Source organism: Sylvia atricapilla, chromosome 9, assembly GCF_009819655.1.
Source record: "Sylvia atricapilla isolate bSylAtr1 chromosome 9, bSylAtr1.pri, whole genome shotgun sequence".
NCBI lineage: Eukaryota > Metazoa > Chordata > Aves > Passeriformes > Sylviidae > Sylvia > Sylvia atricapilla.
In genome coordinates, this window is record NC_089148.1 from 25,689,150 (window position 1) to 25,715,910 (window position 26,761).

At 46.2% G+C, this 26,761-nt stretch overlaps 1 protein-coding gene across 1 annotated transcript in view; it reads right to left on the bottom strand.

The window, feature by feature from the left end:
* Positions 1-26,761, bottom strand: part of ROR1 (receptor tyrosine kinase like orphan receptor 1) — a 150,148-nt gene that overhangs the window by 22,718 nt on the left and 100,669 nt on the right. The window contains 2 exon segments of the mRNA XM_066325353.1: positions 12,834-12,864; positions 14,624-14,911. Of these exon segments, the coding sequence (XP_066181450.1) occupies positions 12,834-12,864; positions 14,624-14,911 (319 nt within the window).

The following is a 26,761-nucleotide window of genomic DNA, read 5'->3' on the forward strand; positions in this document are numbered from 1 at the left end:
CTATTCATATTTTGGTTAGAGAAAGATGCCTGGCCCTAAATTCTGAAAATCCAGGAAAGAATTGTGGAAAAAATGGCAGCTTTCTACTCAAAAATGGGACAAATCCCTCCCAAAACTTCAGTTTCTAGGAAAAAACTCCAGCCAGTCACTGCCTCTGCCTCATGTGAGCCGAAAAAAGTGAATATGTTCCAACACACCTTCCTGCCTGTTTTCTGGCAGCAGCATTAAAAGAATTATTAATTAATTTTTAAACCTTTTTAAATTTTTTTTTGTTGGAAACATCTAATTTTTCAATTCCAACCAGTTTGAAACTTTACAAGTTTAAATTGTTTGTCTGAGCAATTCAAAAAAAGCCCAGTCTGTAGAAAACATCTCATATGCTGTGCCTTCACAGCCTTTTTACAGCCAATAATTTGTATTCAAGGTGAAAAAAACCCCCACTTTTCACACCCCACAACAAGCACATTTTAAAATTCATGTGGCTGAAAATGCACTTTTTTATTTGGACTTTTAGGATATGAAATTTAGTGATATTTCCCACCGTATAAAACTATCCCAATTGCTTTATTTGGTTTTATTTGATTATTCCAGTGAGCCAGCAATTGAGAACACGAATCCCCTCGAGGTTTGCATTACAAGGAATTATGTTAATGGATCACCCTTTTTTTTAAAGGCATTTTACACATGATTATTTAAAAAAGAAAAAAAAAAAAAAAAGGCACATTAAAGCATGTCTGCCAGACTTCCTACCCGTGCCACCAACATTTCAGCTGCAAATCTGAAATTAATTGCTATTGATAAGCTCAAATGCACGATATGGCTGCCATGAATGCATTCTCCCACTGGAAAAATATTATTTAAGATAACAGGCTCGTTTCTAGAACCTTGTTTTAATAACATGTGCCGTGGCACACTGGAGGAGTTGCACTGGATCAAATTTAAAAAGCTGGGTTTTATCTCAGAGTAGGTGGAACTCTCAGATCAATACTCACTCTTATCGTGGCCTCGTAACGTAAAACACGGATTTTGCGACTGCATAAAAAAATTGGAGGATTAAACCAACATCATTTAAAGGTCAGGCACAGCCCCTCATCCTGCACAGAGCCACTGAGAGTTGGAAATCAAAGGAAACCCTGAAATTCCTGCCCTGCTGCTGCTTTGATGCAGCCAAGGGGCTTTATTTTGGCAAGATCACGATTGCCTGTTTGGTCTGCAATGCCAAGGATGGAGGAACAATCCGTGTTATTCATGGAAAAATCCAGAGCTGGAGCTCATGGAGCTCCTGAAACAGCTCCTGACGCCCCAAACAGCTCCCAGTGCAAAGCAAACACTCCCCAGAGTGTTCTTCTTCCCTTCCCTCACCTTTAGCATTGTTGGAATAATATTTTCTCCCATTATCTCTTGTTCCTTCCCAGCCTCCAAAAGATGGGAATGTTCCTGGAAGGGCAAATCCTCATCTGACACTCCTGGGCTAATTGGTGCCCGTTGAGGAGGAAAAACTGACACCACCAAATTTTAAATAAATGCTGAAAAATTACCACGAGGAGCAAAATGCAAGGAGATTTCCAAAACTATCAGAGCTTTATGATGCTTTCAAGTCCAAGATGAAGAGCTCCTGCTGTAATTCATATTTGTTTCTTATGGAAATGGTGGAACTGTCACCAAGAAATGCAGAGTTAAAGGCATTTGTTTATCATTTAAAATAGTTTCTGTTCCAAAAGTAGCTAAAGAAGACATTAGAGAGGAATTGCTAAAGGCAAATCTTTTAAACACAGGCAGCCTGAGGCAATCTCCATCCCAGAACTGCAGAAGAAACCTCTCCATGATCTCTGCAGGACACCGAGTGCTGTCTGTGCTCACACACATCCTGGGGAAACAAAATCACACCAGGGCTGTTGGCCTCACAGCACCCTGACAAACCCCTGGAGCCGCTGGAATGAGGCCCAAAGAACCCAGGGTCTGAGGTGGGGACAGAGCTGGGGGCAGTGCCCAGGAGATATGGAGAAGAGACCTCTAAGGGTCACTTTGGCAGAGTCAAGAGCTGGGTTGTCAAGGGGAGAGTGATTTTACATTTAGGACCCTAAAGGGGCACCTGACCCCATGCACGAGCACGTTCACAGGTTAAAGCAGACAAAATCAACATGACAGGGTGGGGTTTTTCCCCCCCAAAGATGTGCCCCAGTAAATTGAAAATCACCAGAACTGAGCCATACCCAGAGAGAGAAGTTCTGCAGCACTGGGGACTGCAATGGTCCCTCCTCACTTTTAAATCTCCAAATCTCTAAACCAGCTGTGAACTTGAAAGAGAAACTGCCCTGCAAATTGTTCTTGGTGCTAATTGCTGGGCAGAACTGTGGCAAAAGAATGTGTGTCTATTCATCTGCAGCAAAATCAGGAGGGAAAGAAAATTGATTTGTTTAAAGTGAATTCACCGACGCAAGAAATTTGGCTGGAGAACTACGGCAGGGTAACATTTGTGATTCATTTCTGCTGAGCACTGATCCTGGCTGGCTCAGGCACCAATAACAGCATCCAAATCCCAGCTCAGATGATAAGTGCTTTCCTTCCTCACCCAGGTAACCAGGCATGTTTTCCTGTTAACAAGATCAATAAACTTGACACACTCAGAAATGGATGATTAACTCCTTTTTACAGTATTTGAGGTGGCCCGGGGTTATTGCTTTGAACAGCCAGAGCTGGAACGTCAGGAATGGTTTTAATTATCAGGATAAATAATGTAACACCTTATAATCTTCTCCCTTGCACTTTGGGATGGAGCTACACAGGCTGGGAGCGAGTGGTAACTGCACACAGGCTGAGCAGTGATGTTGTCCTGGTAGGAAAACTCATTCCCAAGGTTTTACACCCTGCTGAAGTCATGGAAGCCCCTTGGGTCACTACAGAATTATTCCCACTTTTAATGGTTTCACTAGGCTGGATAAACACTTGCCCCAACACTGGTTCTCCTGGAGGCTGCACAAGCCTGGAGTGAAATCTCAAATCGAGCTTGGGATGAGTTCAAATTGAGAAAAGAATAGGTTTTGATGGGATATTGGGAAGGAATTCTTCCCTGGGAGGGTGGGGAAGGGCTGGGCTGGAATTCCCAGATTTGCTGTGGCTGCCCCTGGACCCCTGGCAGTGCCCAAGGCCAGGCTGGAGCACCCTGGGACAGTGGAAGGTGTCTGTGCCCATGGGATGAGCTTTAGGGTCCCTCCCAAGCCAAGCCAAACCATTGCATGGCTCTGGGAGGGAGGGAAGCTCCCAGCTGGGACAGAGATCCCCAGGGACACGCCAAGGTCCAGCAGCCAGCTCTGGATCCTAGCCTGGGGTGTCTCACCAGGCAAAAAGCAAAGGCTCAGCACCACCGAGTCTGTCTGAGGGGGGAGGAGAATCCCAAAGTGCCCACGGAAAGAAAGGATTTACACCTTTGCAGGCAGAGGTGACTATTCATGTGGCTGAAAGAAAGGACAGGAAACAAATCCATCCCACAGAGCCACAGACTCTGCCTCTCCCCCTGCCACTGCCCTGTGCTTGCAGGCTGTAATTATTATTATTATTATTATTATTATTATTATTATTATTATTCCAACTTTTTCTTCTCCTGAATAATAATTCCTACCACAAGCAACCGGAGCTTTCACTGCTGCAATGCTGGAAATGTTTCATCTTCATTCATTTTCCAGCCCACTGGGAACAAGGCTGGCAGATAAAGCAAAAAAACTTGCTTGAAGCTGTGCCCAGAGCTGAGCTCTGGATCTGCTGAAGCTCCAGCACATCCCTCAGTGCTCCCTCTTTCCTCAATTCCCCATCAACACAAACCAAAAAGAGCAGAAGAGGATTTGTCGGAGGAATATCAGAGACAGCTGGGCACTGAAGGAAAAGAACAAAATGAGGCAGAGATGGAGATCTGCCCGCTGAGATTTCCCTGCTGGCTTTGTGTGAGAGATTTTACTGCGACCACAGGAACATGACAGACCTTTAAACAGGATTTCCCTCATCATTAAAGGCCTTGTGGCACAGCAGAGCCTCGTGCGCCTCGGAGATGACCTCAGATGTTGTAATTGGGTTCTGAAATGGGGGAGAAGTTCTTTATTCCACCCAGCCTGTCCCAAAGCCCAAAAAAGTCCTAGAGCAGCATTCAACTGCTGCAGGGTTTGAAGGAAAACAAGGACTTTGGAACCCACTTGTTCCACGTGAGGGATGCTCCATTTTCTCTTTCAGAAAGTCATTAGTAGGTGACAATTTCATCTGTCAGTTTTGTGACTCAGTTTCACTGAACTCACGACAGCCAGAGACAATTTTACACCACGAGCCACCACATTGAATTATTTCCCTTGTCCCTCCTCCACCTACAGCCCTTTCCAGCCTTCCCCAGGAGTAAAACATTGGGCAATAGAGGCAGTGGGGACCAGAGAAACTCAAATTATGTATTATGTGTTATTGTAGTTATGAGAGAAGCTCAAGTGATGTGTTCTCCTGCAGCACTGAATCCTTGGAATGACTCTGAACCCACCACAGGCTGGTGGGGAGGGAAATCAAGGACCTCAGTATCAAATAGTTTAACTTTTTGTTGTATTTTCTTTTTTAACTGCTGAAGGTAGACCAGCAGACCCTCAAAACGGAATAGAAAGCTCCCAGAGCCTGAGACTGAGGTGTACTTCCCATTGTAAAATACAATCTTTGTTCCCCAAAACAACATTTCCCACCTCTGTTTTAGCAACTCTGCACTGAAAGACCGCAGAAGAGGGCACTGGGTTGGATTTACACACAAATAAAACAGATCAGTCATTTTCCTGTGTTGTCTCAAGCATTAAAAAAAAAAAAAAATCAGGTTTGATCTCACATGAATCAGATACTCTCTAAAACGTCATTTTTTATTTGTCCCCTTTGAGCACACAACAGCCACTTAAAATGTCCTTCTGATTAGAGCTAAATAAGAATTTTTATTTTTAATTAGAACTGTCTTAAAGAGCAACCACGGCCTCCTGAACGCTGGAATGCTTCACAAAAAAATCCCAGTGGTTTGGCCCAAAGTGCTGCTGCAAGCTTTTAGCAGCTCCAGCAGGGATTTTGGGGTTGGCTTCAAAGGAGCTGTTACCTGGAATGACCACATGAAATATGGGAAAAGCAGATTATGCCTCTGCTCTGAAGCACAGCCAGCATCTCCCTCCTCTCCGCTGGGTTAGGGGCTGTGCAAGTTTGATTTTCTGAGACAAATGCCTGATGGCCTCAGCTTCATTTCAACAGCAAAGGTTGGAAGCTCTGAAAGTTTAATAAATCCAAGAGTTTTGTTTCGGAGCAGATTTAATGTCGAGCTGAGGAACACAGGTCCCCTGTCCTGGGGGGATGAACTCCAGCCCAGATAATTTCTGCAGGGAGAGCAGTGGGGAAAAAGCCTCTGGGTGACATTAAGGCATCCATGGGAACAATATTTGGCAGGTTTGATTGTTTGGTTGAACTCAGGAGACTGGGTTTATTATTAGTCAGACCCAGGCTGCCAACTGGGCTTAATGATATTTATTATTTTTTACAGCAGTCGAAGAATATCTCCATGAACACAAACGTCTGGAGGAAGCGATCAGCAGAAATAATGCAACTTTCTGGCCTTTCCTGATTTTTTTTTTTTGCCTTTCTGTTGTTCAAAAACTTAAAAATTCTCCTCACTTTGCTCCTTTTTAAATAAATCAGGAAAAGAGGCAAAGAGACTGTAACTCAGGGTCAAATTATGTCATCACAGGATTTCTTTAGTGCTGTGGAAAGATTGATAACTGAGATATTCAATTAGAGAAAGGAAAATTTATCCTATATCTGTACTTTACTTATCAATCCCCTTGGAATCATAGATTTATAAAAGATTGGGAAAAATCATGGAGTCCAATGAATAAGCAGGACCTTGTGAGGGATTTGAGAATTTCCTGGATCCAGAGTTAAAAAAGGCAATAAGGTCTTGATATATATATATATATATATATATATATATGACTATAAATAAAGTCATTGATACATAAATAAAGGCAATAAAGATAGAATGACAGCATAAATGCCTCTTTCAGTGTTATCCTCACTCTCAACTCCCACAGCCTCCAGGAGCTGGCCACAAATCCCACACTCCTGCCAGGCCAGGGAACACTGGCTGTGCAGCTGGGAAAGTCTGATGGAAACATCAGGCCCCAAACTCCTCAAATCCTGACTGGAGCGTTCCTCAAGGGCCACTTCCACCCCAAACCTTTATTCCCATCTCTCTGTAGCTGCTATGGAGTTGCACAGGAGGAAAACCAAACCAGCTCCTCAACAGCTCAATTGTCTTTCCTTTATGCTCCCCGTGCCCAAGTTCTACTGCGCTTCACTCCCTTCTCCCTCCCTGCCTGAAACAATATTGACACCTCTGTAATTAATTTGTTCTCAGATAATCCAGCCCTGTCTCCAGGCTGGGCTGGGTCTTCTCCCCGAGCCACGTGTGGGCAGGAGGGGTTCTGTTTGCACTGCCCGCAGATAAGGGACCACTCCAGCCGAAATCTGCAGGAGCAGTTATCAGAGACCCTTTCAAAAGTCAAAAGCACTTTCTAAGGTCAACCTTTCACCAAGCTCCAGCCCGATTTCTTTTCTGTAGGCTTGTCACAGCGTAACAAAATACAGTTTGAGCCACCTGATGGCAAAGGACGTGGCTGTTGGCAGTGCTGCTCACAGGAAACCAGTGGGGATGCAGGGCCACAGCACACAGGGACAGCTGGAAACTGGGAAGGAATTGCTGGCTGGGAGGGTGAGAAGGACCTGGAATAGAATTCCCAGAGAAACTGTGGCAGCTCCTGGATCTCTGGAAGAGGCCAAGGCCAGGCTGGACAGGGTTTGGAGCAGCCTGGGATGGTGGAAGTGTCCCTGCCGTGGCAGGGGTGGGATGGGATGTAAGGTCCTTTCCACCCCACTCCATCCTGTGATTCCATCCTCTTTTCTGTCTCAGGCCACTCCTGCAATCATTTAGGCTGATCCCCCCAGACCTGTGGCCTTCAGCTGCACCAGCTCCAGCTCAGGCCCCTCAGCCACACCTTGAATCTTACTTTGGCTCAGCCTCCCTCATGTCTGGGAGATAAGGGGAGGTAAAGAGGCAAAGGAGCCTGGGATTCCCAGATAAGGTGTATATTTAGCTACCTAAGTACCCTGAGGTCGATAAAACACCCTGGAATAGGCTCTGCAGCCAGTTCACCTCAGAAAAAACCCAACTCTGGCTCCCTAAATTCTGTCTCACATTTTCCCAGAGGTTTCCAGTTCTTCTTTGCTCGCTCAGGAAAATCCATTCGTGACTCCCCAAACCCTGTGCACCCTCAGCAGACACTTCACTGTCCCCAGTCCTGCCAGAGCAGAACAATGCAGGGGAAAGGTGAGCCAGTGGCACCAGAGATAAGTGTGCAGCAGATCAAAGAGCCCGTGGAGAGGACAAGGCCAGCTGTCCCTGGGAACATTCCCTGCAGATAACCTGCCTGAGAGCCCCTGGCAAACCCAGGGGGGATGATTTTCCCCGGGATGAAGTCATGCAGCAGGATGTACCATGGTTTGTGTCAGCAGCAGCCACTCAGGCTCCAACCTCACGCCACGTGGGGCTTTTTTTTTTTCTTTTTTTGCCCCCCTAAAAAATATATTTATATTGGCCTTTGCATGGAATATCCCACTTCAGGTTTGTGTCTCAGCTCCCACAGGATGTAGGAATGAGTTGTAGCACCAGCACACAGTGGGACTGTAAAAGATCCCACACCAAAACACCTGGGAATTGTGTCCAGTCCTCATTCAGAATTTCCATCGTTGAACAGCAGGAGGGAGTTTCTGTGCCAGCCACAAAACGTGGGGCAGGCTGGAATTCCAAGATTCCAGGAGTCAAACCTGGCAGCCAGAGCACTCTCAGGATGCTTCTGGCCTCTTGATTGGCTTTTTATTTTTTTTTTCTTCTCTAAATTTTACCTCCTGTGGCCAAAAGAGGAAAGTCTCTGTGCTCCTCTTTGAAATCCACAATCACAGTTGGCCAAGCCTCACCTGGATGCTGGCCAGTGCTTACACATTTTCTTGTTGCAGGAACCGTGCTGGCACACAAAGCCACTGTACAAAAGATCTGTTTGACTAAAAAACCCAGATGTGTTTAGCTGAAAGTAAAAAAAAAAAAAAAAAAAAGAAAAAAAAATAGAAAAAAAAATCTAAAACAATGAAAAAGATGGAAAAATCCAGGGGGGGTTGCGGTTTCACAGGCCTTGCAAGCTATTTCTGGGAATCACAAACCCTATTTCATTTTATGAATCAGATGCTCCTTAAAATTACAGCCCTCTCGTCTCTTTTCCCCCCCTCCTCGTTCCCAGTGGTTAAATAAAGAACAAAACAATGCCATATTTAGGGTATTTATATATAGAAGAAGCTCCATGAGGAACAAAAGGACTGTTCCAGAGGAATATTGGCACCAGGATGTGCATATTCCACTTGGGAATTTATCCCTGCCATACACACCCAGGTTAAACCCCTTCAGAACACGCTCACAACACAATAAATAATAAACACAGAGAATTTTCCTGCACTCTTCCCAGTGGATTCCACTCCAGCAGGGTTTTTTGAGCTCATTTTCCTTTTCTTTCCCACTACAGCTCTTGTGGAAGTTCTTGCTCCAGCACCTCTAATTTCAGTGATTCGTGCCCAGGATTTCTCCTACAGTGGGTGAAGTTTGGGATAAGCACAAAGCCAAGGCTCCAGGCAACGGGAACAATGAGGAATGAGACAAAAAGCACAAAAGGTTGGGCACAGAAGCATTTCTCAGGCCAAAGAATCTCTGTTGATACATCCAACTCTCTCATCTCCAGGATTCTGCTGTGCTCTGAGCTCGTTCTGTTCTGGCTCTGATCTCTGTAGCCACACCTGAGGAGAAGACACATTCCTACGTACTTAAGGGACCAACCTGGCCATGGATGATGGATAAAAAGGGAGTTTCAAAGGGATGTGGAGCACAGGAACTTCAAAAATAATGTTCCAAATCTGGGGTTTGGGGAAATTTTGAGAAGCAATGGCTACAGTGCAAATTCCTGCTTTAGTGGGAGGTGTCCAAGGCAGGGGGTTGGAATGAGATGATCTTTGAGGTCCCTTCCAACCAAAAATCTCTTCTGGGATTCTGTGACATGTTTGTGTGCACAAATAGCTGAGTGAACCACCCCAATGCTGCCTTCGACCTCCACAGAATTATTTCCTCACCCCAATTTGGGTGTGAATTGAGGAATTCATGGATTAAAAAAGGAGACTCTCTAGCTGAGGGTGGTCAGAGCTCCCTGACCTCTCTGGCCCTCCCAGCTGCTGTGCAGATGATGCCTTCAGTTTTATCTTTCACATTTTCATGTTCTGTGGTGCCCAGGGGTGAGCTCTGAGCTCACAGTCAGTGTCACTCAGCTCTGCACACAGCAGGGACACAAAACAAATCCTTCTCCTGCTGCACACCAAGGACAACTTTCAGCCCCAAAGCACAAACAAGGGTGGGCTGGAGGGAGGGACAAGGATGGGACTCCATAATCTGAAGCTGGAATGGGACAATTCAACCCCAAGGTGCAAATGGACCAAAACCTAGAAAAGTGTGAGACCTTGTGACCAGTCAGGTATTTTGTGACCATTTAATGTCCATTTTGTGCCCATTTTGTTCCATTTTGTGCCCATTTTGTGCCCACCTTGGGTGTAGCCCTGCCCAGGCTCTTGTCCTACCCAAGGTGTATCCTAAAGGCCTTTTAATGAATATCTACTTTATTCTCCAGCTCTGTGCAGTCTCTGTTTCAGGTCAGCCTTCCCAAGGGTGCCCTTGACACCATCCACGTGTTGGAAACTCTTCCAGCAGCTGGAGATCCTGGAGCTGCTTCCCGGGGACACATCCAGGTGTGGGACATGGGCATTCACAGCCTCCCCACATCCCCTGAGCAGCCTGGAGCTGGGCCTGGAGCAGCACTCAAAGATAAAATAATGATTTATTTATAAAAGACTGATTTATTTATAAAGCACAAGTAGGGCTTGTTGGGTTTTGTTTTGTTGTTTGTTTGGTTTTTTTTTTTTTAACAAAAGAAGCTTCTCCCAGCTAATTCAGAGCAGGGTCATGGAAGGTGGTTCCAGGGGTTTGACAGCTTGTGCAACAGGCAGGAAGGATGAAGGATTTGGGCATTCACGCCCTCCTCACATCCCCTGAGCAGCCTGGAGCTGGGCCTGGAGCAGCACCCAAAGAGAAAAAATAATTTATTTATAAAGCACGAGTAGGGCTTGTTGTTTTGTTGGGTTTTTTTGGTGTTTTTAACAAAAGAAGCTTCTCCCAGCTGAGTCAGAGCAGCAGAGCAGGATCATGGAAGGTGATTCCAGGGGTTTGAGAGCTTGTCCAGCAGGCAGGAAGGATGAAGGGTTTGGGCATTCAAGCCCTCCTCACATCCCCTGAGCTGGCACAAGTTGGGCTTGTTGGGTGGTTTTGTTTTTTGGGTTGTTTTTTGTTTGTTTTTTTTTTTTTTTTTAACAAAAGAAGCCTCTCCCAAGCTTCTCTCTCAGAGCAGCAGAGCAGGATGATGGAAGGTGGGTCCAAGGGTTTCACAGCTTGTCCAAGAGGGCAGAGTTCAAGGATGGATGTTCAGGACCTTTGGGCTCCTGGTGTCCATAGGGACAGCACTGCTGCCTTTGCTTCGGATTGATTTCTGAATCAGACTTTTGGCTCTGAGACAGCTCAGGGAAAGCAGCAAAAATAACACCCATGAATGACTGTGTTACCTATCCCTGCCTGTCTCCTTTTAGAGGAATCAGCATTTCACACCTGGCCCATCTGTTTTTCTGCCATCCCATCGGGGCAGAGCTCTGCACCCAGAAATTCTGGAAGGGGAAGCGCTGAGTGTGTGGATATCCTTAAAAACACGATCCTCCAATGAAATCTGTAAATGAACAGAACTTTCCACTCACTGATAAAGACATGGGAAAAGCAGGTCCAGGGATTTGCCATCAGTTTTGTCCTGAATTTTATGACCTGGCTTCCAGACTATTCCCAAGGAAAATGTTTCTCCAGAGGGAGGATGATGAGGGAGGTCAACCAGGTCCTTCATCTCTCACCCTGGAGCTTGAAGACTGGCAGAGATGGGTTTGGTTTTCACAGAAAAGAAAGCTGAGAAATTAATTTAATTGCTACAAATGAATTTTTCAGCTTGTACAGGTAAAAAGTGTGTGAGTGAGTCACACAATCCAATCCCCAGGATGTTCTTTGCATTGAAGAACAGCAAACACAAAGAGGCAGAATTTGAGGTAATTTCCCTCCTGCATTTCACAACATGCAACTGAAGTGTGATTAACTTTCTTTTTTGGTTACAAAATTATAAGGCACAACTACAAAATCAACTATTAAAGAAGACATCTCCCTTTCTTTTCACCTTTTCACATACTTTGTGAGTATTTTAGCTGATTAAATAGTGGTCTTTTTTCTTTTGGAAGGGGAGCAAAAAAACACCAAACCCCTGCCAGAAAAAAAAAAAAAAGCGTAAAAAGGGTTCCCAAATGTATTTTGTTTTAAAAATACATTTTTTAAAATCCTGAGTGGCCTAGACAGTGAAATTCCAGCCCTCTGCTTTCTGTGCTCTCACGCGGGTTCTGACACCAAGGACGTGTCGTTTAACCCCACAAATTTCAGAAACCCCAAACTAAGTGGGAGCAGCACAAAATCCCCATTTTCTCACCTCATTCATTAAGTCTTTATTATTTGAGAGCCCAACAGCCCCCAGATCCCACAGCACCAGGAAACCTCCTTCCCCAGAGCCCCACAGTCACCAAACAGAGCTGAAACCCCAGCAAAGAGCTCCCCTTCCAACACAAACTCCAGGATTCCACACCGGGCACCTTCACAAGGGAAGATAAAACCACATTTTAGACTGTTCCATTAGAGGGCATCCTACAACATCCTTTTGTGGTCAGATGCTTCTCCTCTTTTATATCCCCTGCAATAATTCATGGGAGATCTTCCATAAGGAGCCAGGAAAATTCACATTCCCCGGGGTTTACATCCCCTTTAATTGGATTAATCGCATTAATAAAATAATTTTCCCATTTAGTTGGTTCTGTGTTTCTCTCTCTTCACCAGGAGAGTTGGATTTTCAATCTATTTCCACAATGTGAGAAGTGAATGAGCTGGACACAGCACCACAAATCTGATTTCAAACCTCAGGACAGCTGGAGATCACACTTGGGAACAATAAGGCACTGAGCAGGTTTGACCAGAGACTTCAAAATGAGGCATAAAAGTGAATATTCTCAAAAACTGCCCAAGACAGAAGCTCCACTATAAGCCAAAATACCAGGTGGGAAATGCTCAGACTCTGCAGCAGGAGCCAAACCTGAGCTCCAGGACACAGCCTCTGCTCCCACCCACCCACTCAATCTTTAAAACCTCGGGTTTCAGCCAGTTTATTAATGCAGGTTCAGAGAGACAGACACAGTTTACGGCCCTTAAAATCAGCAAGAAGGCCCTGGGGTAGTAAAATCTGCTTGTAGTGATAAATATTTTCCAGATTGGGCTGTGACATGGATGAAGGACCTGTAGGTGCACTGAAATCACTTCACAGACCCAAGGCACCAGAGGATCTAAAGGTAATAATATTGGAAATTAAGAAGTCTGGGGTAAGAAATAGGAGTTGACACGATAACATGAAATTATAAGTGCGAGACAGATAACTCAGTCATCATAAATTACCATCCCATCTGACTTAAAAAGCAGAATGTAAAAGTGCTACTGTCACAGTGAATGACAAATGAACTTCTGACTGCTGAAATGCAAGAGATTAATGAACCCACAGAAGAGACATGAAAGGACTTACGAGGATCCTGGGCTTGCTGTTGGCGGGGGACCTGGAAAAATGACAGAAGAAAAACAGCAGGATGAGTTACGGCGAGGTAGCAAGCAGGAAGCTTTTGAAAACCTTTTAAAAGATAAAAGCACCGGTCTGTGGTGCTGGATGTGGTTTATGGAGTTGAACAGAGGAGTGGCAGCCCCTCAGCACCAAAGACAAGCCTGTGTTGGCTGCAGAACACGACAGGAGGACAATAAACAGGTGAGCAACTCACCCTCCTCTTGACACCGCCTTAGGAGAACATCTCATGATTAATTTCTTATCAGAAATCTCAAAATGTAGGAGATTTATGGAAAAAAAAAAGACGATGAAACTCATCGCATCCATCATTCCTTGTGTTATTTGTCCAGCTCCAAAGAGGATTAACCAGGGCTGTGTGCAAATATCTTCATCTCAGTGAGTTATTTCCCCCTGACAGTGGAGGAGGAGAAGACACACAAAACCTGTTTCTTGTTTGGAATCTCCTGAGTGGTAAGCTCAGCTTTGAAGGCAGTTATCTCAATATAAACTTGGAAGAATGAGTGCTCATTTTCCCTGATAGGTATAAATGTGTCTCATCTCAGGCCCTCAGCCTGCAGTGCCAGCTGAAATTTCTCACTCACCAGACACAGAGGTCGCTAAGAATAAAGGAGTTTTTCTCCTCTGGTCTGAGTCTACCCAGGTACCACATTAATGGGGGCTCAGCCTGGGGAAAAGGAGGCTCAGGGGGAATCTTGTGTCTCTGCACAACTCCCTCACAGGAGGGGACAGCCGGGGGGATTTGGGATCTGCTCCCAGGGAACAGGGACAGGGGGAGAGGGAACGGCCCCAAGCTGTTCTAGCGGAAGTTTAGATTGGATATTAGGAAAGTTTCTCCTCCAAAACTGTTGGAACAGTCTGCCCAAGGCAGTGGTGGAGTGACCACCCCTGGAAATGTTCAAAAAGCATGTGGAAGTGGCACCTGGGGACGTGGTTTAGTTGAGAACATGGTAGTGCTGGGTGCTGATTGGGTTTGATGATCTTGGAGGCCTTTTCCAACCTGAACATTCCGTGATTCTATGAAAATGCATCTTTTCCTACACTCCCATGGATCTGTTTGGGAAATCTCTGGATGGGGTTAAAAGGGCAGAAATCCCAGCCCTGGAGGACAGACAATGAGGTCCAAAGTCTCTCCCAGGGGTGTCCAAATGGCTCCCCAGGACCGTTTCTCTAAGCTCCATCTCAAGGAATACTTCTACCCTGCCCTCTTAACACCCTCCATGGAAAGCCCATTTTCAGCCAGCTCATGGACTCCTGGGCTCTCTGCACACTCTGGGTTTAACAAGTTTAACAAATATGGCTTTTCCAACCTGAACAATTCCACGATTCTATGAAAATACAGCTGTTCCTACACTCCCATGGATCCAGTTGGGAAATCTGTGCATGGGGCTAGAAGGGCAGAGATCCCAGCTCTGTAAGACAGATAATGAGGTCCAAAGTCTCTCCCAGCCGTGTCCAATGGCTCCTCAGCTCCCCAGGACCGTTTCTCCATCCCAAGGAATGTTTCTGCCCTGCCATCCCAACACTGTCTCTGGGAAGCCCGTTTTCAGCCAACCCATGGATTCCTGGGCTTGCTGCATAACCCGAGTTTAACATCCCTCTAACAAATCTAACAAATTTGCCTCTTCCAACCTGAGCACTTCCACGACGCCGCTACACCGGCACACCACCCTTCCTCCCTGGACTAACACCTCCTCCTCAGTGAGAGCTGGAAGAGCAGAGGAGGACAGAGAACTCACCAAACTTGACGAAGAGCACGCCGGTGGTGGACACGGTCCTCCTGCCGTTGGTGGCCACGCACTGGAAGTAGCCGGTGTCGGTGGTGTCCAGGTTGCGGATGCGCAGGCGGGAGCCGTAGGGGGTGGCTCGGAAGGAGATCCTGCGCGGCTCCTGCACCACGGGAGCGTCGTTCTTCAGCCACCTCACCGTGGGAGGAGGGTTCCCAGACACCTTGCAGTGCAGCTCCGCCGTCTGCCCCAGCGTGGTGGTGATGTTGTTCATGGGCTCGTCCAGCGTCAGGAAATAATCTGGGGGTGGGAGAGGGAAAGAGGGGGATGAAGGAGTCTGGAGCGGGGAATGTCACTGTGGGGAAGGTCCTGCTTGTCTTTGGAACAGACACCAAGGAGGTGGGTATTTGCTGTTTCAACATCGCATGTTTGGCTTAATTTTGCTCAGAAAAAACACTGCTGCTCTTCTTTGTTTTTCCTTTTCCTAGCCAATAAACATTAAAATCTAAAGGAAGGGGATGAAGGAGTCTGGAGCAGGGAATGTCATTGTGGAGAAGGTCCTGCTCATCTTTGGAACAGACACCAGGAAGTTGGACATTTGTTGTTTCAACATCTCCTGTTTGGCTTCATTTTGCTCAGAAAAACCACTACTGCTCTTTTTTTCATTTCCTTTCCCTAATCAACAAACATGAAAAACATCTCAGCGCTCCAGTTGTTCATTTTGATGCTGACCTGCCTCTGCTCATGCCACAATCCACCAAATACAGGAATATATGAAAGGAATCACACAGAAGTGAAAATCCTGTTACCCAGAGAAGCTGTGGCTGCCCCTGGATCCCTGGAAGTGTCCCAGGCCAGGCTGGACAGGGCTTGGAGCAGCCTGGGATAGTGGAAGTGTCCTTGCCCGTGGCAGGGGGTGGGATGAGATGAGATGAAATTTAAGGGTTCTTCCAACCCAAACCATTTCAGAATTCTGTAATCCTGTCTCCAAGCCATTTTTAGTGACTCACAGACAGAGCAGACAGTGTGTTATCCATGATTTTGTAAGCACCAGCTGCAGAGACGAGGAATGAGGAACTGATAGTGTGTTATCCATGATTTTGTAAGCATCAACTGCAGAGATGAGGAATCAGGATCATATCTGCGAAAGGAGACTTTATCCTCACTCAGTGTTCCCATGGCTGGAACTACTGAAGATTACCTCCAATCTGAAATAGGGCTCATGATTGAAAAACCAAATTAAATCAAAATGATGAAGGTGAATCTCTCCTAATCCATTCCTGAGCTCTGCCTTCTCTCAGGGGCTATTTCACTGGGCATCCCTCAGGAAGAGTCCCATTCCTAGTTCATTGTATTCACCATTCCATTAAATGCTTTAAAGGCAGGGAGGAGATGGATTGAGGATGGAGAATGGAATCCTCAGGCTTTCATCTCCAGGTGGCCATTAGTGCCCAGAGCCATCATCAGCTGCTGGCTGTCCCAGCAGAGTGGCCAAGGAATGAGAAATTCTGACTGTGTCTGCCTCCTGAACTCTCAGAGCCAAAGCCAGAATCAGTCAGTGAACTTGGAATCACTGGAATAATTTGGATTGGAAGAGAACTTGGAGTTCACTTAGTTCCAACCCCTGCCACGGGCAGGGACACCTTCCACCATCCCAGGTTCCTCCAAGCCCTGTCCAACCTGGCCTTGGACACTTCCAGGGATGAGAAATCCCAAAACTGCTCCTGTGCTGCTTGTGCTCCAGCACTCTCAAGTCCATCTGCAATTAACTCCAGCAAGAAACTTTTTCTAAAAGTGTGAAAAAAAACCCTCCAGCACGTTCCAAACCAGCTCAGCCACCCAACCTGCCTAAGTAAGCCACTTCCCTAATTATTGCCTGTAATCTTGGCTTGCCCAACTCCTCCCTTCATTATGGTTTGTGGAGAGCACTATCTCTTGCCTTTGTTTTTAATCTGTTTAGCACACAACTTACCCCGTGTTTGCACAGCACTTTGAACAAGGTGTCCTTGTCCTCACCTGGTCCCAGGAGACATTTGGGACAAACATTTGGCACCTGGGACCTGCCCACAGGTATTTTCTTTTTTTTTTTTTTTTTTCCACGTGTATTTTTTCAATTAAGTTCTAACCTGCAGGTGTGAAACTGTGCTTCTCTCGGGGAACAAGGGACAGGATGAGAGGGAATGGCCTCAAGTTGCACCAGGGGAGGCTTAGATTGGCTATCAGGGGAAAAAATTCAGTGGGAAGAGTTGTAAAGCATTGAAACAGGCTGCCCAGGGCAGTGGTGGAATCACCACACCTGGAAATGTTAAAAAAAAACATGGAAGTGGCACCTGGGGACGTGGTTTAGTGGTGACCATGGTGGTGGTTGGACTTGGTCATCATAAAGGCCTTTTCCAACCTGAACATTCTGTGATTCTGTGAAAATACAGCTGTTCCTACACTCCCATGGATCCAATTGTTTAGGAAACCTGTGGATGGGGTTAAAAGGGCAGAGATCCCAGCCCTGGAGGACAGACAATGAGGTCCAAAGTCTCTCCCAGGGGTGTCCAATGGCTCCTCAGCTCCCCAGGACCATTTCTCCAAGCTCCATCCCAAGGAATGTTTCTGCCCTGCCATCCCAACACCTTCCCTGGGAAGCAGAGCTGCAGCCAGCTCATGGACTCCTGGGCTCTTTGCACAATCTGGGTTTAATAAAGGCCCACGAACAGCCTGGGAGCGGAGAACCGCAGTTAATTACCCGACCTAATGTTCCTGTACCACAGCCATTTATATAATTCCTGATAATGTTCCCGAGACTGCTTCAGACATCTCCAGCCTAACAGGGAGAGAAACAGCCCTGGGATGGGCTGGCTGACACTCAGCACAGTGAACAGGAGGTTTTAGAGGGCCTGAGGAATACAGGAGGGGCAAATAAAGGCGTGAGGATGTAGGCCACGTTTCCAAAGGATGGAAATGGATTTTGAAGTATCAGTAGAAATCATAAAGCAGTGAAAAAGTGTGGCTGCAACTTCTCTCTAAGTGCCAACACAAGTGGCCTCAGGAGCTGCTGACTCCTCTAATTGCTCTCCACCTTCCTCCATGAGCTACTGCAGAATCACTAAAACAAGTTCATGTGCTAAAGTCATCCTAGATTAGTCCTCAAATCCATAAATTTAGCACCTAAGTCATAAATCAGATCAAGCAGCTCACCTGAGATGAGATTTAAACAGGCCAGCTTTGAAGCCATTGGGAGCTCTGGGAGAAGTTTCTCGTAGATAAAACAGTTTTGGAACTGAAAATGAAATCCCTCAAAACCTTGGATTGTTACTGAGGCACACAACATGGAGAGCATCCCTTCCCTGGCGTGCACCAAACCCATCCGTTGCTGCCCTTGCCTGGTGTGGAGGGGTTGAAGAGAAGCCCAGTAGTATTTTTATTGTGTCTTTCACTCTCCAAAGCCCATCAGAGGAGAAATTCTTCCCTGTGAGAGTGCTGAGGCCCTGCCAGAGAAGCTGTGGCTGCCCCTGGATCCCTGGAAGTGTCCAAGGCCAGGCTGGAGCAACCTGGGATAGTGAAATGTCCCATGGCAGGGTGGAATGGGATGAGCTTTAAGGGCCCTTCCAATCCAAACCATTTCCCCATAATTCATCTGACCCTCTCCGGCCATCCAGGGGCTCTCCTGATGGAGTTGACTCCCTCTGACCTAAAGAATTTCTTAGGAAAAAGGATGTTTTGTGTGAACTGGGAGTGCTCCAGTCTGGTGGCACCGGCCTTTGGAAAGTCTGAGCTGAATCCTGGCTGGGAGCAGCCCTGGGTGAATCAGCTCAGTTGTGATTTTTAGAAGAGCCAAAGGGAAGTAGACACCCAAAGCCAATCAAAGCTCACATGGGATTTGTGCAACTAAGGCCTTTTAAAAACAGCCTTAAACCTTTTGGCTCGATGTCTCCAGCCATAAAGTGAGGATAATAATCCCTCTTACATCATGGGGAGGCTGCTATGTACATTAATGAGATAATGCTCATAAAAGCACTTTGAAGGTGAAAAGTGCTATGCTGGGATAAGCACTGTTATTATATTTTGAGTTAAATCTCAGGGTTTCGAGCACGGAACAAAAGCCTGTCCATATTTTAGAGTAGCACTCTATAAAAACATTGGGGAAACGTTTTAATTTACAGAAGTACGGGAGAATAGCCTGAAAGAGCCCTAAATAAAATTTAGCCCACCTATAATTTAATAATAGTCAAACTGATTTTTTTTTAATTTGTAAAAACAATTTACTGCTGGGCCTAGACCCTGAATGCCAAGTTTCAGCCCACAGAGAGGTTTTTTTTTTAATGGCTGAGTTATAAACCCTTGAAAAATGCTGACAGCCCCTTTACTAGAGCAGCACTAGCGGGTGCCCTATAATGAACTTTTAAATGACTTGAGATAATATCTGGAAAGCCAAGCCTGAAATATATTTCTGGGTTTGAGCCGTTGCCAAGGCAAACACAACACATCATAAGTCATCCTCATGATTCTGAGCGCATAAATTGGAGACACTGCATATAAAACCCAAATATTAGGTATCCTTCATGGCCAAACTCTGGGCTGGTTTGATGTTACAGAACAGCAACAGCTGTGCAAGGACGAGCTGTAGAGCGTTGTGTGTCTCCAAAGAAGAAAAGTGTCTGCATTTATCCACAGCTCTGCCTTGACATTGTTAAATAGGAGCCTGCCCAGTCCTAATAAATCCTCCACTATTCTCTACTGCTTTTAAGTAGAACCCAGGTGGCTTTCAAAATAAAAGCTCGTCCTGGCCGGCCAAGGAATGTTAATCTGCTCTGTGACCACATGGTTGCTCCATCTTAAATTACCAAAGACACATCTTAGAGCAGTAACACCCTCTTGGCTTGCAGGAGGATTTTGCTGGCCACAGCGAGACCTTTCTCCCCCCAGCACCGTGTGGGCTGCATGTTTCTGATTTCACAAGGTGTTTAAAGCACGATGGGGATGCAGGATTAGACCCTGGAAGGGTCATTTTATGAGAGGAGTTGTTGTTTCATTTATCCTGCTCTTTCTGCCCTTCTGATCTTTCGGAATATTCAAAGAGAAGCTAAAATTAAAGTCTCTGCTCAAGCCTAAACCAGCTTTAATCCAGGTGCACGAGAGAGGCTGGAGAGCCAAGTCCCTTCCATTACAGATGGGGAGCAACACAGTTCTCTGCAAACATCTCCAGACCTTTCCTCAAGCAGCTGTGGGGACACCATTTCCAGCTGCTGGCCTGGAGAAGTTGCTTAATTCTGGATTTGAAGATTCCAACCTGAAGGAGCTGAACGGAAAGCAGAACCTGACCTGGCTGGAGTAAGGCTGGACTGGGACACTGATATTCCAGAATTCCATAAATGCAAATTCCATTTCATTTATGGAATCCTGGAATGGTTTGGGCTGGGAAAGACCTCAAGGATCAGCTCGTTCCAAACCCTGCCATGGGCAGAGACCCTTCCACTGTCCCAGGCTGATCACACCACATCCAACCCAGCCTTGAAATTAATTTGTGAACTGAAAGGTTTGGCAGCTCCCTGGTTCTTCATCATTGCACACATTGGAAAAATGCCCTAAAGTGTCTAGGGGAAAGCTGAATTTTCATTAATTCAGAGCCTTGGATCATCCACGAGGCCAATGTGGTTCCACACCCGGATGTGCTCCATACTCACAAATATCAGCACTGCCACCCAGCTCACTCCACTGGGAATTTCCCATATGGAAAAGTTGTCTTTGGAGAAGGTCAACAGCACAGACCCCACCCAGACTGAAGATGCTGGAGGGGTTTGCTGGCTGCTCCATGGAAAGGAAGGAAGCAGCAGGATTTCTGATGGAAGAGTGGCCATACACATCCCTTGGGAAAAGGATCCACCATGGATTGCTGGATCTGCCCACAACTCACAAAGGAAGACAACAGCCCGTGGGCCTCATCACCAGACCTTGTTATTGAAAGGGATGAAAGGAAAACTCCCACTTGGAATTTCACTTATTTTAAACGAATTACCAAGAGGAATGACAGTACTGCACTCAAGTCATTATCTGGCAACTCTTGAACACTATCAGGGTTAAAGAAATCCAGATAATCACGTGGAAATAGCCAACGTCCACAGTCCTGGGACAAAAGGAAACCCTCTGCTGCCTTAGCTTGCCCAGCTTTACTTCCAGTGGGTTTCCTCAGAGGGGTCAATTTGGGATGCACGTGGAAATTCTGTCCCGGACTTTCCCTTCCCAGACTCCATCCAGAGGGTTCAGTGCCACCCAGGATAATTCAGTGACCTCAACCAGCTCCAGGCCTGATGGCTTTTCAGATCTCCACATCTGACTGTCACTGGGGTTCTCAGGATTAATTTTTATATTCTGATAAAATGGCAGCTTAGACATGGTGCTGGGTTGTGGAGGGAAACTGGACTTCCCAAAAATTATCTGGAACCTGAATCCCACTGCATTTGGGTGGGAACTGGACAACTCACTGCCTCCCATGAACTCCTGAAGGCATTTGGGAGTTGCTTCTGCTCCTCCTTTCATCAGACAGCTCTGAGGTTTAAGGACACATGTCTCAGAGGTCACTTTGAGGGGAAATGAAGTTTTTCTTTACTCAGGAACCAGTTTTATAGCCCAAGTAGGAAACCTCTAAACTTTATCACCAAAAAAAAAAAGTGATTTGGAATAGGTAAACAAATGTCCACATCCAGCTATAAAGCCAACTACTGAAAACCATCAAGGGATTTTGTTGTCACTTTAGAAGCTGCTCTGCAGTAAAGAGCCACAAAGAAAAACTCAAGCATTAAAGGGAGGGTGTATGGAAAGGTATGTGCCTCAAGATTAATGCTGCAGAGTCAAAGAAAAGCTGTTATTTCTGACATTTTGACATAGCATCACTTTAGGATCTGGTTCTTATTAGCCCTTTCTGTGCCTTTTAAAGGCCTATTTTTTTTTTTTCAACCAAAAATGTCAGGAAATTTGGAACAGAAACGTACAATAAAACACGTCCCTTGACCCTCTGATCTATCAATCTTTCAAATAAACAAAGATAGCTGGATGAGCCAGGAAAAGGTTATTATATATAGTTACCTTATGTATAATAGTCAATATTCACTGCACACACACTCAGATTATATAAAAAAATCTGATGTAAGTGAAGCTTTTTGTGAAAGATTTTTGCCGTGAAAGCCCAAAGTTACTCAGGGTGGTTTCGTTTTCAGGCCGCGTTCTGTGACCTTCGAATTTCACACCCTGTATTATTTATAAATGAGACATTCATGAAACACAAATTCTCAAATAAAAACGTGCACTCCGTCAGTGGAAAAGCAAACAAAAGGAGCTAATGTACTGTGGCTAAAAAAATTTTCAAACAAAGTCGCAGTAATTTACTGCCCTGCTACTAACGGGACCCCACAAATCGAATCAGAACCCTGAGCCCCAGCAGGGGAGCTTGATTTAGCCCATATCCCCCAGATAATAAAGGAAAATAGAAAGGTAAATTGTGCGTGGATGTGAAAGCTGTAATTCTTCCCCTTTCAGCACACGTATCGAATTCGCATCCAGCGATCTCCAAGGAGAATCTGGGATCTCTGAAGGACCGGGGTCCAAAGGCAGGAGGCCTCAATCCACCCGGTTTTCCCCACGTTTGGGTTGTGTTTGTGTTGTTTGGGATGTAGTTTGCCTAAGAGTCAAATCCTCCCCGGGAGATCACTGAGATTTTCCCTCTAAGGACTCACAGCCAGGTGTTTTCCCTGCCTGGAAGGACACGCCAAGGTGGCATCTTCAAGGTGGATTTGTCAGTGAGGGTGAGCCAAAGGCTCTATCAGCATCTCTCAATGTCCTGCAGACCTTCCACTGTCTGCATTTTCCTCTTCCTGTGCTGGAGCTGCTGTCCAGCCCTTCCAGGGAATGTTCTGCCCACACCAGGATCTCCAGGAAGTTCAGGACACGCAGTCCCAAACTTTGCACCTCTCCCAACTCTTGGAGAGTCTGCACCCTCCCAACTTGTTTGGACCCTCCACAATCATTTTGTGCTGTGCATCCCCAGATCATCCCAGGGGAGGGATGCTGGAGGTGATCCTCGATGTGCCTTTGGATGTTAAGGATAAATCCCAGCTGAATTTTCAGCTGTGAAATCCTGACCCCTGCTTCCAAACTGTTCAGGGAATGTTTGTTCCAGGGAGCACCGTGGGGCTGGGAGGTGCTGTGCCCCACAGAGGCTGTGGGGACCTCAAAGCCTGGGCTTGGGATCGGGGATGTCTGGAAATGGAAAAGGTTTCCAAGCTCCAAGGCTTTACATTTGTTTGCCAGGGCTGATAGGCCGTGAAAGGAAAAGGAAAATAGGCAAAAACTCACAGTAAAGGTTTCCTTTGGAAGATGAAGGAACATGGGAAGAGATCCTGGGAGGAGGAACCAGCAAAAGAAATGAGCTGTAGCCCTGCCCCAGTGCCCTCAGGCCAGCTCAGCCACAGCCAGGACACATCCCTGTGCCTCTGCAGGAGGCTGCAGGTGGAATGGGGGCTCTGGGAGGACCCATCCCAGGGAAGCTGCAGTGACAGCATCATTCTCCTCTCAGCCCTGCAGAATGAACGGCCACTGAAGCTGAATCCTGCTCAGGGTTACAGAAATATTCCAAAGCTGACTCTCTCCTGGCAAAGACTCCGATGTTATCTTTGCCTGAGGATGACGAGATCCCAAACAATTCCTCCAGTGTAGCAGATGTAAATAGGCTCTCATTCCAATTCAGAGCTATTTCTTTGGAAATAATCTGACATGGGATGGAAGGAAGAAGGAAAAGCCTCTCCTTCCATGATCTGTGGGATAGCAGCAGCTGAATGGAGGGCTCTTCACCTGTCTAAAGATGGGGAGCTGGGAGCTTTCCCAAAGAGCTGGAGCAGGAGCTGGTGGTGTGAGGGGACAGACAGGGAAGGAGAAATCCAAGGAGAAATCCCTGTGCCACAGGAGCACTCGGGGATGAGGCTTTTTCCAGCCTCTCAGAGCAGTGAACCACAGTCCCCATGGGAGATCTCTCCCCCAGCCAAAGGGAACCTCAACAAAAAAATCTGGCAGTGAAATGCTTCAGATGCTGCCACTAACTCCCTTTCCTCCCTAATTTCACTTATTTCTCCTTATAGAATTAAATATTTACGGGATCATATTTTCATTTCTCTTTCTCTCTCGTGCCATTCCCTCTGCACACCATGGTTTACTAGTAGGGAAAGAGAGAGCAACGCTCCTAGCTAAATCTCCCCCGTTTTAAAAGTGATTATTTTTTATTTTTTATGCTCAGTTTGTTTGTTTTTTTAAGGTTTTGGTGAGAAACCACCTCCTCCCTCCCATCAATCGTTGCTTTCAACAGCTCTTCACGGGTGGCTGCGTCTCTTTTAAATTCATTTCCTGCTAAAAAGAATAAACAGGCAACTGTTTAATGCTGTCGATTTAGCTTATTTAATAGAAATTGAAACCTGAATAGGGCTCAGTTGTAAGATAATCACTGCAGAACTCACCCGGCGAGGGAAAGCACCAGATTAAGTCATTATTTCGAAAATGCAGAATATTATTAACAAGCTGTTCCTCCTTCCCCAGCACGCTGGAGGAGGAGATGCTCATTTCCAAAAGGCAGCAGGTCGAGTCGGAGCCACTTAGAGCGGGCGGGGATTTAATTGGGAAATCTGGTTAGAAACCGCTTTCATGTGGCGAACTTTTTAACAGCCTTTAAAAATTGACTTTTACCGGGACCTGCTGGAAGACAAGTGGCTGCCGGCTCCTTGAGAGATGCAAAAGAAATGGGAAACGAGAACCTCATTTTCTCCTCTGAGGTTTCCAGTGCCCAGCTCAGCGTGCGCTTGGCTTGATCCAAGCAGGAGTTTCCAAGGCTTTGAGGAGAAGCGGGAGCTCCCACATGAAAGCCCCTGTTTGGTGCCTGAGACAAGCCAAAACCTGCGGGATTTTCCTGCCAGGAGCCGCCCCTCTGACGAAGCTTTTTTTCGGGGCACAAACGCCTTTTAATCCCGTATGTAAATGCCCGTGTTTAGGTGTGGGAGCTGCCAGCATTCTAAATGCTAATCAGCTCGGGCAAAAAGGGGCCGGTAATCCCCCAGGAATGCGGCATCCAGCCCAAGAGCCGCTGATTGCCGCATTCCAGGTGGATTAGGAGCCGGGAAGTTCATTTGACCTGTTTCTGACAATATCTCCACCTCAGGAGCAGGTGCCATGGAGGTAACGTGGGAGATGGTTCAGTCACAGAGAAGGCAGATCTGCTTGGATTCTCTAAAGTCAAAGTTTTCGTTTCTCTGGCATTTCTGAAGTTTTGAGTGGATTTGTGGCTTTTACTTTTATTTTCTAGGCTGTTTGATTATTTCCTGCTTTCTCGAAAGCCAAAGAAAGCTGCCAAACGATGAAGAAACATGGAAAGAGAGCAGGTTTGGATGGGAAATGGGGAAAAATTCCTCTCCTGGATTGTGTCCGTGTGATTTCTGACTAAATGTCAACAGCAGGGAGGTGAAGGGCAGGTGGCAGAGGAAAAAGGTTTCAACAGCTGGATGATGAAGAGGAGTGAAGATGAGAGTCAAATTTGCTAATCAATAATGCTTCCAGAATCCAATATTTATTGTGTGTGGCGCCTGTGGGGCCTGGACGAGGTCTGTGGCACAGTCCAGGCTGCACAAACTCCTGGGAAGGGACAGGCTCCTTTCCCTGGAGCTCCCCAGTGCAGGTCTCGGTGGTGGTGATGGCAGTGCCCAAACTGCAGTGGCTGAAACTGGCCTTGGCCTCTCCCTTCAGTGAATGTTCCAGAAAGATGGAGAGAAACTTCTTACAGGGACAGTCAGTGACAGGACAAGGGGGAATGGCTTCAAACTGAAAGCCAGGAGCTTTGGGTTGGATGTTAGGGATAAATTCTTGGCTGTGAGGGTGGGCAGGCCCTGGCACAGGTGCCCAGAGGAGCTGTGGCTGCCCCTGGATCCCTGGAGGTGTCCAAGGCCAGGCTGGAGCACCCTGGGACAGTGGGAGGTGTCCCTGAGGTGGCCCTGGATGGGCTTTAAGGTCCCTCCCAACCCAAACCATTCTGGAATTCCATGATCCTGCCTGGGGGAAACACCACCTTCACTTCTCCCCAGCTTTGGGACGTTTCCTGAGCACAGCCCAGACCTGCCACAAGCACGTGGATGAATCCCTGCAGTGGGATAAGAAATTCATTCTGTCTGCACCTTCCCTCAGCAATTTGCTGGGATTTGGGAATTCTCTGCTGAATGACCACAAGCTTCTCTCCCTTTCCCAGCAGCAAGCACCAGCCCTTGGACTTTCATCTCCTCCACTGTGTCCCGGATCACCAGCAAGTCCTGCTCCTTCCCTGCTGGGAAGGCAGATGTGAAAGGATCAACCTAAAGTACCCAGAATTACATATTCTCCTTATCCTTAAGCACAGAAAACATATTTATGCATAAACATCAAACATTATGAACACATGTTCAGAAAAAAACCCCACATTAACAAAACACAGACAAAAAGAGTTGGGAAAACCATCTGAGGCAGAATTCCAGTGTGGGAAATTTCCATCTCAACAGCAAATGGTTGGCAAATGAAAAGGGGTTGACAAATTGAACAGTGAGGGTGGCTAAAGGCACCCTCAAAATGCACAGGTTTGGCTCAGGAGCTGCAGGCACTGCCTTGCAATGATGGAATCTCAGCAATTTGTCTGAAATTAGCAGCGCCTCATTCACAAAATGAAGGAGAATGATAAATCTCTCCTTTTTTTTACAATATATACCCCTTGGAGAGCTCTAAATTACACCCAATTACCACCTGCAAATGTATCTTGTATTATTAAAGCCTCAAAATTTTTTAATAAAAACATCAGGGCAAACTGAGTGCCTGATGCTTGTGAATGTTGAATTCAAATCCTACCAGATTCACCAGAAAAAAAAGTGTGACAGAACATCTTGAAACATTTTTGCTACGTGGAAGAATTTCCTGGTACAAGAAATGAACACAGCGATCTCCAGCAATCACAGAACCACACGGAATTAAATGTCCCACAGCCAATTTAGGTTTATCTTGAATATCCCCTGACCCCCTTTGCTGATTTGGTCAAGTAAAAAAAAATGGAGATTTTTAAAATCTGATTTCAGGTGTTTTTGGGGCTGTTTGGTTTTTTTTTTCCTGCCT